Source organism: Takifugu flavidus, chromosome 14 (assembly GCF_003711565.1).
Source record: "Takifugu flavidus isolate HTHZ2018 chromosome 14, ASM371156v2, whole genome shotgun sequence".
Taxonomy (NCBI): Eukaryota; Metazoa; Chordata; class Actinopteri; order Tetraodontiformes; family Tetraodontidae; genus Takifugu; species Takifugu flavidus.
This window is the reverse complement of record NC_079533.1, coordinates 9,992,749-10,008,549: the sequence shown is the minus strand read 5'-3', so window position 1 is coordinate 10,008,549 and position 15,801 is coordinate 9,992,749. Positions and strand designations below refer to the sequence as shown.

Sequence of the window (15,801 nt, the reverse complement as noted above, 5' to 3'; positions counted from 1 at the left end):
TAGAGATTCGATTCTTTGTTGTGCTGTGCTGTCAAATATTTTTGCTGACATCCGTATCTGTATTGTTATGCCCTCATTAACAGAGGGGATGAGAACTATCCTGGCTGGGTGCTTCAGCCTCATCGAGATGACGTGTCCAACTAAATTGCATTTCTCTCCGGCCATTTATACAACCAATCCCATCCGGCGAAGTTTAACTCAAAATATTCCTGTTGCTCTGTGTCCAGGTGGCAAACAAGAGGAAACTGTCACACTCCACCTACCTTGGCTGCTCTGCTCCTGGGTCACAGTCGCTGCTTTGCTGACAGTGCACTGCAGATAATGTTATTATTTTGTCGGTTCCTAATTGGGCCCAGAGTAGGTCTTTTATCCACCGAGTCGGGACAAAGTGAAGCTTTTTTTATGAGAATCCTGGCAAACTATCTACGCAGAGCTGTTATTGAGTGATGATGATCTGCTCATTTGCATTAGGATGGCGTGTGCCTCCTGCTGCCCTTTTAAAATCACTTCTCACTCGTCATCCACTTTATCAGGCCAGTGTGGTGTGTTGAAAATGTCTCCTTTTGTTGATAGACGTCATTGTAGGACATGAATCTGGATGATTATTTATTAATTTGCCCAGATTGCCATTAGTTGGTACTAAAATGAACATTCAGGGCCGTGTTCCAGTACTCTAGAGATGGAGCTTGTTATCCCTGCCTAGTGTAAGTGTCATTTTCACCCCTGCTGGGACATTGGATACTCAGTCTGGGTGTGGGAGGGTGTGTTTTGGCCCCATCCTGTCTGAATGTCCAACATCACCATCCTGCACATTTGTGATCAAGCACCTTTCTGTTTTGTCAGACTTTGGAGTGATAAGTGTCATTTTCATGTAAGCACCACATGTGGAGGTCTCTTCAATGATTCACAGCTAAAATTAATTAGGAATTACTGTAATCTTCAAGCCTGATTGATCTGAGCTGCATATCTCAGCACCGGCTTTATTCAAGATGACGTGGCATTTAAGATGAATTATTACCATGAGGAACTGACTCATATCACGTTACATATATTAGCATGAAATGTGAACATGCAGCGTCTTTTTTAAGGTTTTCCACTCTCATGAACAGTATCGTACTGTCTTTTCCTGGTTCTGCAGTGCGATTTGCAGGAATTCCAAATGTTCTAATTCAGTATTCAGCCCAGGCTACTTCATCCAGAGCAGCATCTGGGCCTTTTCATATCTTTGCTTTTGCAACTGGAGATGGTCTGAATCCATAACACTCAGGCTCCTCGCGCTGATGGTCAATAGCATTGTCTTTTAGATAATATATGCAAAATTGAATATAGCTCCATTGGAAGCCTGCATGAGATATGGTCTTAATGGTTCTAATCCATTATGGAGGCTCTATTGGCTACTGGGCTCAGCGATATTTTCTTGGCAGAAGAAATTCCACTCACTCGCTGATCTGCGCAGGAGGATGGGTATTGTTTGTGCAATTAGAAAAGCACAAACTGACCCTGGAATGCTTGATGTGTGTAGCCTATAATGCCCATCATATTATAAGGCTGGAATTCAGTACAATAGGGCTAGGCTGTGTTTTTAGGACGCAGCACTTTTCCAGTTGTACAAACAACCATGAAGATATGAAATTGAGATGAAGTGCTGCAGCAGCCATCTGCCACGCTTGGCGTGGAACATTTCTTGTTTTCTTGCTTGCTGCATGAATATAAAGGGCGGGACTGTGGAAGACAAATCCTTCTTTAACGTGATCAAAAACACATTTTTCTTTAAAAATTGCTCTGCTACATCACATTACGTCAAAGTGCTTTATTATTATTTTTCTTTTCCCCCACCAGCGCCTGGCGCCCCACCACAGCAAGTGACAGTGCTGACAATAGGGAGTCAGAACAGCACCTCCATTAGTGTTTCATGGGACCCTCCTCCCTCCGACCAACAGAACGGCATCATCCAGGAGTATAAGGTAGGATCAACCACTTTGGTAGCGCTGAAAACTCCATGAATTCTGGTAATGTGGCGCGGCGCCGTTGAATGAATTCTGCCCGCTGTGTCCGTCTTTGTCAGATCTGGTGTTTGGCCAACGAAACCCGTTTTCATGTCAATAAGTCTGTGGACGCAACCATCCGTTCAGTGGTGGTCGGCGGGCTGCAGACGGGAGTGCAGTACCGCGTGGAGGTGGCTGCTGGCACCAGTGCAGGGGTGGGGGTCAAGAGCAAACCCCAGCTCATCACTTTAGGTAATCCATTCACTCTGTCTCACACACTCACAACTCCTTAAGTCAAACGAAACAACCCCATAATGGGTAACCCCGGGTCCCCAGAATGCGTGGGGGAGGGGCCCGCGAAAATGATTTGTCAATTTATTGCACTTGCAGAAAGAAGATTGTGCGTTACAATGAGACATCTACAGAGAAATCAATAGCCTTTCATTAAGTGTAGTGTCTGGTAACACTGTGCCAAGTACTGTTAGCCATATCAATAATTCTTCTCAATATGTGGGCAGCTGGTGCTAACAAAAAAGACAGTGTTTTTGCAGGAGCTTATCAGACTTATCACATCTTATCAAATAGCTTAAGAACAGCCAGCCTATATAAGCCCAGAATCAATATCAGTAGCCCAGGCCAGATGCTCTTCATCCACGACTTTTGACTGATATATAATAACAGCCTTAACACAGGGAAGGGGGGAGGTGGGGACTCAGACCTGGGCGCCGCAGCTTAATGATGGGGGGGTCAGGGGCGGTGGAGGGGCGGGAGGGTCGAGGGGGTGTTCCTGCCGGAGACTGTGAATCTAATTTCACAGCACAGTAGCTGCAACAGAAAATCAAACTCTGTCAGGGCTGCTCTGTCAATCTCGTGTCTTGCAGCTCCAGTTGATAAGTGCACAGCTGAATTGATTTATTCTGCTTACATATTGGATATAGTGATGCTGTTTTCGTTTTTTGGGGGGTGGGAGAAGGGGTTTATTTGACATCTGATTTCTTTTGAAAGTTCCTGTGGTTTGTAGGTCGAGATGCGGTGAAGTTTGACCTAAACAACCTTTTATTTATTTTATCTTATGCTTTAACTCCCCAGAAAATCCCACATGATTTACCAACATGTACATGAAATTACACCATGTTTACCTCCTTTATTTGAGACGGTGTTTAACCACCAAGGAAACAAAATAGATTTTTCTGAATCATTACATTTCCATCCAGACATTGAGTAAATAAATCAGGGTCACGCCATTTGTTTTTCTTTGTTTCTCCCTGGACTTGTGTGTGTGCGCGTGCACGGCCCTCAGGTGCAGAGCTGACAGACATAATGACGGGCTCAGAGGGCAACAACAGCATCTCGGACGTGGTGAAGCAGCCGGCCTTCATCGCCGGTCTGGGAGGGGCCTGCTGGATCGTCCTGATGGGCTTCAGTGCCTGGCTGTACTGGAGGAGAAAAAAGCGGAAGGGGCTCAGCAACTATGCAGGTAAATAAATAAATAAACGCATCAATAAAATAAGGTTCTGCACACGGGGTCGCTCTCCTCAATGAGAAGCCAATCATCAGAGATGAGACTCCATTTGAGGTGGCTAAAAAGCACAACAAAGGAATTATATTCAGCTCAGATGGAAATAGGCTCTATTGACTTAGTGTGCACTTGATTCAGTGTGCACTGATGCACATCAACTGTGCTGAGCTCCACCAGCACCTCACCTTAACATTCTTAATACCTTCATGCAAGTCATTTTAACATCCGCTTCCATTATCGGGGCTCTCTTGATGTTGTCTGCGCATTAACATGAGGTGCGTCTGAAATTTTCTTATCCCTCTCTGACTCTGGCTGGGTGCCGTTATCGTAATGTGTATTGCAGCTCTCATTGTTGTGACTCTCGGAGTGGATGCGCAGATTTTGTAATTCAAAGAGGATTTTCATGATTGAACGCTGCATCTCTGATCTCCTCTCGAAAACAAGTTCCATTCAAAAAAAAGTCAAGAAATACAGCTTCTTCAGATGGAAAATGTTGGGAAGATAATGTATATTTTTGTATATTCTGTCCCTCACTTTAATGGAGGAACCTCATTTATGTTTTTCCTCTTAAGGCTATATATATATACATATGTCTGTTCTCCTTTACAATATAACATTTCCTTGCTTTTGATTTGCAGTTCAGTCCTTCACCTTTACTCGTGCAGGTATGCCTCACACATTTGTGCATTTGCATGTGGAACCGCGGTTAACGTATTATTTCTTTCCCTGTTTGTTTTTTCTATAAGTTACATTCCAAAGAGACAGAGGCCTGATCAGAAACGGAAGGTGAGAATTTAAATTTCCCATTCAAAAGCCACAGTAACCAGCATTGCGCACATGAACAGCAAAGATTCATGCGTTAGAGAAGCAATTCTTGCCGAGGCAGTTCGTGATTTGCCCTGGTGAACCCTCAACGCTATTATTTTGTGAAGACGACTAATGCATGAATGAGCGCCTGTGGGGGGGCATCACGCTCGGCAGCCAACGTCATGTCACAGTGGGGTCACATTTGATTTTTCAGACGACGTCTAAAAACCAGAGGAGGAAATTTTCCCCTCAGTTTTTGACAAATCAGCACACCTCAGCAGGTGGATTAGAGCTGTAACCAATGTGGCAAGTGAGGGACCGAAAATAAATATTTTCCCTCCTAATCCTCTTGTGTGAAGTCCCGCACTGTAAATTCGCATACGTGCCACTGTGTTGGCATTGGCCCGTGTTTCCTCGGTAATTTTATGTAAATGTATGTATGCTTGTGTGTATTTTAAAATGGAAATTATTGATGTCATTGTTTGAACACCTTGAGCCATCAGCAAGTCAGCTGTGAACAATTCCCCTGGCACTTGGCAATTCAGGGCCTTTTGGAGAAAAAAAAAAAAAAACGAGTGTGTAGCTGCACATTAATTAAACATATGTGAGTAGATTGCATGCAGCATTTCAATGTTGCTTTCCCTCTTTAAAGAAAAAGAAAGAAAACAGCTGATAGGAAGCATTTGTAAAGTATTGTATTCCTTCCTGAACTGATTCTCATAACTTTCTTACCTTGAAGTCAAAGACTGCTTTCATGGCTGTTGTATTTCTCGAAGACAAAATGACACGGTAGCTTTCCTGAACCACCTAATAGGCTTTTTCCTCTCCCTGTTGCCATGGAGACAGTGCTCTGGTGTAGCTGATCTGCCAGAGGCTGTCCATGATTCTCAATTTAAAATGTAAATTTCTGTTGTGCTAAGGCTCTAAAGTGGATTTAGTGTGTATTTGGGCCTGCTTTGTTTCTCTGGGGGGAGTTAGGGGTGGTTGAGTTAAGAGGAGGCAGAAGCCTGATTTATAGACTTGCCATTTTATGTCTTTCTGTTGTTTATTGGCGCCTGTGCGCTTCGGCTGCTCCACAGGCGAGAACATGCTGAATGAGATCTCACATCAATTTGCCGTTGATGCGGCAAGAAGGAAATGAGCAATGCTGATACTGTGAAAGCGGAATATTGGGCCATACTGCTGGTTCACTGTCTTACCTTTTCTTTGCCTCTCTCCACTCAAACAATCCCTTGCAGCCGTCCGGGGCTGTTAAAAGCGGGTGACCCAGGCCTCCCGTGGTTGGCTGACTCTTGGCCGTCCACAAGCCTCCCAGCAAACGGAGGATTAGGAAGTCCGAAGGGCGGCAGCAACTTTGGCCGTGGAGGTAGGAAACATAAACAGGCAGTGATGAAGGAAAACAAGGGCTGGGCAATGCCTGGTTGGACAGTTTTGATGCTCATCCATTAGGAAGCGCAGTGACAGGACATCACACATGGGCATACACACACAAACAAACACGCACACAAATTAAAAGAGCCTCGGAGGGCCGTGTTTTACTGATGTGATTTGACAAGCCTGATATTTGGCTTAATTTCATGGCGTTTGCATACATGCCTGCTGCTCTTTCTCAAGCTGGGCCTTTGTGTACTTTTCAAGCCTGCCTGGAATTGATGGTTCATGTAAATGTGTATTGTGTTGTGTGTTTGTGGGGTTGCGTGTTCTCCCGGCTCACTGGCACCCCGCTGAGCTGCAGGCTTTATGTGAGATGGTGAATCTGAAGGTTAGCACTGTTTGAATGTCCCTCTTGTGTCCAGTCCACCGGGCCTCCACAGCATGTTGCATACTAATTATGGTTGCAGAAAATCACTTTCATTTATATCAAGTCCATTTGAGACCTGTATTTAACTAATGCAGAGTGCAAGAGCAGCGGGGAGCGTTAATGACCTTAAAGATCGTTAACTTCACGCCGGCTTACCTCTCCATGATCCCTTTCCCCCTTCCCACCACGTTCTGTCAACCTTCTCTTTTGTCTCAGATGTTCTACCGTCGGCAGCGGTGGAGAAAACGGGCACCATGCTGTCCGATGGTGCCATCTACAGCAGCATCGACTTCATGGGGAAGGCAGGCTACAGCAGCCCAGCCCAAGGCAGCCAGCCCACCCCGTACGCCACCACTCAGATACTGCAGTCCAACAGCTTCCATGAGCTGGCTGTGGACAGACCAGATCCCCGCTGGAAGGCTTCTCTACAGGCACAGCAGGAAATGGCAAATCTGGGCTACTCGCTAACAGATAGGCGCCCTGGCAATGGTAATAACAATAAAAAGCATTTGCTCTGCTCTTTTTATTAGCATTTGATGAACAACTGAAACAAAATGGTGTTTTGTCAGAAAACAGGAAGTAATTTTCCTGGAAAATGCAAACATGTCAAGTGAAATCAAGGCTGGAAGAGCAAAAAGAAAATGAGAATTTATTTACATATTTACTAAAAATGACGCCTGAGGACAATGTTCTAATTACTACTCTGCCTACATCATAAATCTACCCTCAGAGCTTGACTAGCCCAGAAATGTCATCCAATCATGACGCATATCTTTGGGTTAACTTGATTAGTGATGGAGCAAAAAATGTTCGGAGCTATTTATGCAGCTTATATGCATACAAGTCGGGAAGGCATTTCAGGCAGTGCTGTTGATGTCCTGCACAATGGGCCATGTTGGAACTAAATGTCACGCTGTGATAAAGTACAGTAGGCACATTGGCTGTCCAGAACCATCTGAAAACGGTGCGCTGCTGGTTTTGATGCCTCTTTAAGTCCTGTCAAAATTGAGGAAAAAGTCCTAAAGTCCCTGCTGTCAGGGTGAAGAAAGGAGAAATAATGTATTCTGGATCGGAGACTGATTTGAAAATGTTCACATAGCACAGGCAGATAAAGTGATGGTTGTGTGTGTGTGTGTGTGTATGTGTGTGTGTGTGTGTGTGTGTGTGTGTGTGTGTGTGTGTGTGTGTGTAAAATAGTGTAGGTGTCTATAATATACGGGCTTCTGTTAGTTTTTTGATGAAAAGAACCCAGAAATGTCTCCCCTTCCCCCACCCTCAGGTACAAAGGTTGGGAAGAAAAAGAAGGTAAAGGGTGGAACAAAGGCCGCTAAATCAAATGGGACATGCTGGGCTAACGTGCCCCTGCCTCCACCACCCATGCATCCTCTCCCTGGTACAGAGGTTGACCTTGACCATTACCCGCAGGAGAACCACGGCGGAGGGTAAGATACATTCACATCTCATCAATCTCCCCTTGTGGAACTTGTGCACATGACCACAAATACATGACAAGATACGAAACAGGGGTTAGGCTGTCCGGCACCTGTGCCCAGTCTCTTCCTGCTTGACTGGGCGCACGACCGTGTGAACCCTCTCAACCAGGACACAAACACAGATGCTATTTGTCTCCGTGTCGTGTTAAAATGTAGATCCAGTTGGGTCTATTTGCTCTAAAGCCAGCAGGAATATGTCAAAATAAATGCTGCTTGCTCATTGAAATGGTTGCTGCAACAGCACGCAGTGGAATAAAGTGTTAGCATGTTACTTTTCTCCAGCTCCTGTCGGATTCCCAGCTGCGTGGGCTAAACGGCATTTCCGTGTGCGTTTCAGGTATGACAGCAACAGCTGGGCCACGCCCATGTCCGTTCAGACCTACCGCCATCAGAATCTGGACAATGACGACGATGAGGAGAGGGGTCCCACTCCTCCCCTGAGGGGGAGAACTTCATCGCCCCCAACAGTGCCCTACAGCCAGCCATCCTCCTCCTCCCTCAGCTCGGCCCACCATGATGAAATGCAGTCCATCTTGCAGGCCCACCTGGACGAGCTGACCAGGGCTTACCAGTATGAGGTGGCTAAGCAGGCATGGTGAGGCTGCTCTACTCCCAGCAGTTACAGGATAATGCTGGATTACACTGTAGCTGTATCTATCTATAGGATACCTCTAATTTTATTGATTTGACTCCATTGATAGTTTGGATTTCGCGTGTGAACGGACAGTGTCTTAAACTGGTATTTGTCAGGCCGCTGTCGGTGTCTCCCGGCGGTGATAAAAACAGCCTTCCATTGATTGCACCTTTGATGGAGGATTGGAAAACTTGACAAGCCAGTGGCGACACGTGTTGGGGGTAATGACTGGGTTTAGTCTGACATGCTGTTCTGACATCAGTAAATAGAGTTGCTAATTATGCATGCGTCCCCTCCACGGTGGGATGTGAGCCATCATGGAGGACAGCTGTGGGGGAGATAACAGGCATGTAGCTGACAGCCCTTCCCATCCAGATATCCTTTATCCAGGCCAATTACCACAGCATTGTGTTAGCAAAAGGCACAGTAATGCATAGAAAGTAATCAGTGGAATTAATGCAAGCATTCAAGGCATCTTCTGAATATGTTCTGATTCTGCATTCTGGGAGTTTTAATTGCTGTCATCCAACCTCCGGTGCTTTCAGAATGCTGATTAATGTACATTATTTATCCACATTCCATTAGGCACTTGAAGAGCAGTCCAAATGTGACCAACACCCCCATCGCTCCAGTGGACTTCATGTCCAGTACGCTGGGTTCTGATCTGGGCGCCACGCTGCTTTCAGAGGAAGACGAGGAAGAGGAGGAGGAGAGATACGCCGTGGTGTCAAAGAACCTGAGCGGCTTTGAATACGCCCCCAGTCACAGCGCGGACAACCTGGAGGGGTCAGGTAAGTCTCGGACTGCTTTGGGCCGATGTTCTTTTTCATATTCTTCCTTAAACCTGCCATGAATTCCATATTATGTGTGTGTAGCATCTTATATATAAAAATTGCAAAAAACGGGACATTCATTCCAGACATTCATCATCTGTCTAACCAATGATACCTGTGACTCTTTCTTACCTCGTCCAGTGTAACTACATTTATTAATATATGTCTCAAGGAATTTGCATTGTGATATACAGTACATTTCATGGCATGGGGGCTTTAATGAACACAAAGGGGGAAAATGGGGCATCCATGAGCAGCAAAGAGTAGTATCCCTCTGTTTGGTCGGATTAATAATCCATAGTCTGTCAGCGAGTCCCTGCTGTGCTCTCAAATTGATTTATTTTCCCAGTCACTCAATTTTGGAAACAACAGACTTGATGATTAATTAGCCGTTTGACCCCCAGTAGTGACATTGAGTAAATATCCAAGTAGCAGTTTTACTTATTTTTTTATTCTCTTCTCTTTTTTTATTCTCTTTCTGTCAACACACCTGTCAAAGGGTCATTTATCGAACTCCATCACTTTTTCTCCCCCAAAACTGCTACTGACTCTAAAAACGATGTCCTCAGCAGTTTTTTGGACAGCCGTGACAGATAGCCGTAGACAGAACATATGAAATGTGCAGACACACACTTTTCCCCCTTCGCATATGTAACGAGACAGAAACAGCGGCAGACTTTTGTCCCGATGGGAACTCGCTCATACTGAATGATTTTACAGTTGACAATTTACCTCCCGTGACAATGGGATGGCCGCGTTGAATCCCAGAGGCTGAACTTTGGGCGCGTCAAGGTCACGGCGGCAGACGCACGTGTCTGCTGTCTGGCTGAATGATGCCGTTGTTGTTTTGAATAGGAAGCTTTTCCCCACTGAAAACTGGCAGCGCCAGCATTAGGAAGGGAGAAAAAAAGTCTTTTAACACAATCCAGACTTCTGCTGAACGGTCCAGTATCGAAGATCTGTCTGCCAGGAGGGTTGGGACCAGTGAAGCACTAAACAGTCTGTTGGCTGGCTCAACTATTACACGCACAAATAGCTGCGTGCACACACACATACACTGAATGAAGACCAAAGGCCCGTTTAATCACACACTAAAAGCAGCCACTTATTATTCAAGTGATTGTTAGTAGTTTATATAGTAGCACCCAGGGAACGTGTTTATATTACCTCTGGGACGGTAATCAAACAGAAAAAAAATAATTAGTATAAAATGAAAGTTTGATCGGCTTCACTATATTCAGCTGTCTGACGAAACCATGAGCAGAATTCCTTCGCAAAGAAATATCCAGACAGTCTGGGGAAAGTTATTTGAGGGCCTCACGCACATCAAAAAACATAGCATAAAACAGTTTTTAAAAGACTTTAGCAGCACTCCCCTCAAAAAGTCGCACATCTGACATTTATGGTTTGATGCATGTATAAATAGGGGCTCTGACTGATGGCGCCGCTTTACAGAGAGACTTGAAAGCTTCTCCCACAGGGACAGAAATGCACCATTTTTAGACTCGCTGGTTTGATAAGTTAGCATTACTGGTGCGAGCTCGTGCTTTTGTTCGTCCATCACGGGATGAAATACGGGTCAGTGTGACTAAAACTGTTTACAGACCATTAGCAATGCAAACATGCTGTCCCCCTTGTTTGGAGCTGTCATGTACTGAAACCGCGCTGTATGAAAAGCGCCTTTAGGGAGGACGGGAAGACGCCTTCGGAGCAGTGAAACATATCTAGAACAAAGCCAGTGTGGTGGCAACAATTCCACGAGAGCTTCATATCGCATTAGTGGCACATTAAGTGGCACATTGCCTGCTTTGAATTTACTTCATTGAAATTAAATATTCATAGATGTTTGTTTTGACTCAAGAGTTTCTTGAACCCTGCCTTTGTAAACCTGGCTGCCTGCAAATATACCGTTCATTGAATAATCCCTCTCTGTGCTGCTCATTCGTAGGTAATAGCTCACATCAGTGTCGCTCAGACGGCTCTGCCACATCAGAATATGGTGCACAGAACACCCAGAGCCTTGGCCATAAGGGGGCGCCATTGTCCGGCTTCAAGCCACAGACAAACAAGGTCGGGACTCTGCCGAGACGACGAGACACCGGCGCAGACGGTAGGTGTTTTTCCATCCATGCACAATGCTCCAATAGGCTTTATCCAACTCAAACGCAACAAATTGCTTCTATCGTTTGCCAAATGATTTTATCTACCCTCCACTTCACAGCCCACACGCCGGCCATGAAGTCCCTGCACAGTGTGGGTCCGCGCCTGAACAGCTCGTGGGCAGCTGCAGCCTCGGACCCCTCTGAGGAGTGCATGGTGACCGTCTCAACGCTAGAGCGACAGCATATGGCTTCCTGGAGCGGCACAGCATCAACATCTAACAGGGCCACCCTGAGCAGAGGATCTCACAGGAGGCCTGGCACAGATCCCTCTCTAAACGGGCATAAACCCGCAAACAGCACAGAGAAAAGGGAACACTGTGAGTGGCCGTCCTCATGAGCATGTGTTCGTATCGCGCTCGGCGTGGGCAAAGTGCAAAGCTGCAGTTTACTCTGGCAATGACCAATAATTGGAACCACATTTTAAGTTTGTACAACATAATTTAGAAAAATTGAAGATTCAAAATCAGGGCCAGATCAGCTGATGCAGCACTTCCTGCCTTATCTACCTCCCACCTTCCTTCAATTACACAGCCAGTGGGGAAAAACATTCATGCTAAATAGCTTAGTGACAGTAAAATGTTCGACTCCTAACACCCACATAATGGCCTCGGTAGTCCAGTTCAGACGCAAAAGTCAAAGAGTCAGAGTGAGAGAATACAACATAAACACGGTCGAAACTAGCTTTCGGAGGAGACATTTGGCGCTACAAGGCGATGTTTATTGACAAAGTATGTTTACAGGGTAGGTCAGTGGGGTTGCATGATGAAAAGGCACGTTGGAGGCACTGGACATTTGTGAAGGGTTCCTTTTCAACCCGATGTTTGTGTCCAAAATCATCTTCGAATTAGCCTTTTCGGACACATGGATGTAAAAAGCTTGTTTGTGTTTTCAGCTTCAATGAGTGGTACATTGCTAGCTTTATTTATATCGATGTATCTTGAGGGTATTTCCTGGTAAATCGTTATTGAGGCATTAATTATGAAGCATTCTTTCAAATCAAACTCATCATCTATAAAAGAGCTTGAGTCACGCCGGCGTGTCACGTGAAAAGGGCTGCTGCTGCGAAGCGTAGATGCAAAATGCCGCCAGGGTTTCACCCGCTTCTGCTCCGTTTCCCCTTTTCCAGAGTCACCGTGAAACATCCTTCCCCGTGTTGGCTGCCTGTCCCAGGACGCCTCGTTTGTAAGCTCTACGAGATTCCCCCCCGCCCCCCACCAACACCAACACCACCACCACCACCACCTCCCTCTGAGCGACGCGGAATGATGCTCGGAAGACGGAAAAGGAGACGGGACGGAGACGAAGAAGCAGAGTGCGAGATAAAATGCAGAGCTGTAAATGTCATGTACAGACACAGACACCAGTCTCACAGTGTTATTTTCATCCCCCTCTCTTCAAACCAGTAAACTGTTGTATGTCCGCTTCTGTTTTCTGTCACCTGCTGTATAAAGATTCACACAGTGGAGACGAAGAAGAAAAAAATCCCAACAAAACGACTAAAAAATCCCCCCAACCCCAAAAAAGGGACTTGCATCACTTGTAAATACATTTTTATTTGTTTCTTTACATTGGTTTCTTTTGCTGTGCTATGCAAGCCGAACCCCGGTGTTGTCTCTTTTTTGTGATTTATTACTGTGAGTCATTTTTCATTCATGCTCAAAACTGCAAGCTTATTTTGATGAAGCTACTGTATCGTTGTACTTTGCACAGAGCATTTTGGTATATAAAAAAAAAAGGAATGAGACAAAAAAAAAAACCAACATGACGACAATAAGCACAAACCCTAATGACAGCTGAGCCGAGGAGAAAAATCAATAATGGCAAAGAGGAGCATGTTCAGCAGAAGATATATACACGGCTGCGCTCCGACTCTTCTGACAAATATTCATATATTGAGAGTAAAAGGAGAAAGAAAGACATGTTTGGACTCGTTGGCCGACCCCTGAAGCTGTTTCATACTTGCTGTTATGCGTTCTGTTTGCAACGCTTCTTGGTAAAGGGTCATTTTTATAGTAACGCATCGCCCGCGATATCCAAAGCCAAATCATCCGCCACTCTTAAAAATATTATGCTAGGAAAACAAACCTATATATTTAACTGTTTCCTCCAGGAACGTAGAGTGACATTATTAACGAGTGCAATAGCAAAAAGGGCAATATGAGAATAGAGGGGAAGGTTTGGTGGAAGACCAAATGGATGTGGCGTCGCCTGGAGACAAATGAGATGCAGAGTTTAATTTTAAATATATACAGTATGATGTTGGACACCAGATGATCTGTGTTGATTTGCTCTTGTTTGTGACACTCTGAAACGGCTACGAATTGGCCCCATCTCCATCGTAAGTTGTACAGAATGACTGCCAAATTGAAAGCTATTTTTAAAAGTCCTTTTTCCAGTTTTAAAATCCTGCCAATTAAGGTTTTCCTGCCAATGAGATTTGACTCTGCCATGTCTTTTACTCTCGTCGGGATGGTTTTGTTTCGTCCATTGCTCTGGTATTGGCTCCCCCGTTGAAGACTCTTTACCTGCCATATTGGTTTGCCCTCAGGAATACACAGCCACATACAGTAGGGCCGTTTTTCAATCCTTTGATGCAAAATAAAGTGTGTATGTGAAAGTTTCTCCTTGTGATGCCTCAGTCTGACACACTGTTTTCATTGGCCACACACGGTCCATTTCTGGGCCAATAACTGTGCATCATCTTACTCAAAAACGATACTGATGAGTCTTAGAGTAAGGATTTTCTTTTCACATTTCTTTTTACATTTGATAATTCATTATAAGTTTGGTGAAAAACTTACAATAAATTAACCAAACAAATTACAAAGCTTAATTACTAAAACACTGTCCATTTCAAATATACTCAACAATATACTGTGTGATGCATTTGCAGTCATCTTAACAAAGAAATCTCTTTTTTTGCATCCAAACAGATGCTAAATTAAGTAAACCATGAAAGAGAAGAATCTTTTGTTGCTATTGCTTGCTGGTAAATGTTGAACTTTAAAGAGTTGCACCTGGGCTACAATCTGCGTTACATTCTTGTTGTGTATCTTAGAAATGCTCCAACACTTTCCAGCCACATTCTAAAATAAAGAAAGTATTAGGACAACCAAATCAGTGGTGTTCCATCACCTCCAGCAGGTGATAAACACAGTTTTGCTGTGGCAAGCAAGCCGAACGTTTGCTGACGTCCGACTTCTTGCCTCGCTCACTATCTCTCACTATATGTGTTTTAAGGCAGAATGACGGGGATTAGGATTGTGAGCGGGCACACACGCCAGTGTAACAACACAGTGTACAATAGAGTTTAAGCTGTAAATCCAACTGTTTGGCTTCCCACAAATCCTGCTGCGACAGGAGAATGAGTGTTGCACATTCTCTTTTGTACTCACTTGGGCACAATTTGACCACGTCTGACCAGACTCTCTCCTAAAATCAGATTTAGCCGACCTTATAAATGTGTGTATATGTGAGACATAGATAAGCCGAGCCTACTGAGGCCAATTAGGAAGCTCCACCTGCACTCACAGCTGTCAATTCAGTCTTAGAAAGCTGCAGTTTTGGAATACTTTAAGTGAACTTTTGGTTCACTCCCCTGTAACTGACACATTCAGAACTCACAATTTGCCCTCCGTCCTTACACGGAAGCTCTGACCGATGATCTATACTTTACCTGGATAAAATCTTGATTCACAAAGGATCCTTTTTCTCTTTTAATACAAATTTTATGTATTTTATTTATAAAGTGGAAGGCGTAATAGGATTCAGATCAGGAGGCGGAGAACTGCCCACTGCAATCCTTGACCTTCCATATGATTATGAGTGCAGTTGAAAGCGATGCAACACAAAGGACAGACTGAAGGGCATGATGGAATATCGGCATTAATCATCTAAACAAAGCAAACCGAAAAACTCACTGGATTGTAACATCTGCACAAAATCGGCATTTGAAACATCTCTCCACACGGTGACATAAAAGAAAAGACAAATAAATGGGACAATGTTGACAAAACTCAGCCACACATTCATATTTATTAAGGACCTCCAATAACAACTTGTGGATATATTAGTATGTCAGCTTTCAGGATATGTTTATCTGCAATGCCACCATCTGCTCTGATCAGCAATATTTTAAAATATTTGCTAGCATGTGATGAATTAGAGTCTTATGAAAGACTGATTTGGGATGGTATTAATTCCAGTATTGCCATAGTGGCTAAAATGAACCCACTATGGGACTGTAAGTCCTGCTTTGTGGCTCAGCTGCCCTGAGGATAAGCTACGGGCCATCGGATTCCTGTTCTTTTGCTCCCTCTGAGACTAATTTATTTTCACGTTACTCACCGGATGGTCCGTTGCCTCTCTTGCCACTATCTCACATTGTGTTTGTCATGAGGAGCCTCTCCACAAGGTCTCTGATACATTTAGAGGGCTCCAAGGTTAATACATTTGCATGCAGTTGCTGAAATATATCTTTACCTGTCTTCACTTGACGCAGCCCTGAAGCCATTAATGAGTTTGCTGAGGGATTCTCAGGAGGAAAATATGTATTTTAGCCTTCTGC

The 15,801-nt window shown here is 44.5% G+C and overlaps 1 protein-coding gene across 1 annotated transcript in view; it reads left to right on the top strand.

Moving 5' to 3' along the window:
• The window catches only part of LOC130537751 (roundabout homolog 2-like), a 64,656-nt gene extending 50,802 nt beyond the window's left edge, over positions 1-13,854 (top strand). Inside the window, exons 15-27 of the mRNA XM_057054761.1 lie at positions 1,840-1,964; positions 2,066-2,237; positions 3,286-3,462; positions 4,143-4,169; positions 4,251-4,290; positions 5,550-5,677; positions 6,329-6,601; positions 7,392-7,554; positions 7,943-8,200; positions 8,825-9,030; positions 11,021-11,182; positions 11,294-11,551; positions 12,361-13,854. Of these exons, the coding sequence (XP_056910741.1) occupies positions 1,840-1,964; positions 2,066-2,237; positions 3,286-3,462; positions 4,143-4,169; positions 4,251-4,290; positions 5,550-5,677; positions 6,329-6,601; positions 7,392-7,554; positions 7,943-8,200; positions 8,825-9,030; positions 11,021-11,182; positions 11,294-11,551; positions 12,361-12,362 (1,991 nt within the window). The 3' untranslated portion in view covers positions 12,363-13,854. The remainder of the gene's footprint in view (positions 1-1,839; positions 1,965-2,065; positions 2,238-3,285; positions 3,463-4,142; positions 4,170-4,250; positions 4,291-5,549; positions 5,678-6,328; positions 6,602-7,391; positions 7,555-7,942; positions 8,201-8,824; positions 9,031-11,020; positions 11,183-11,293; positions 11,552-12,360) is intronic.
• Positions 13,855-15,801: the final 1,947 nt, after the last annotated feature.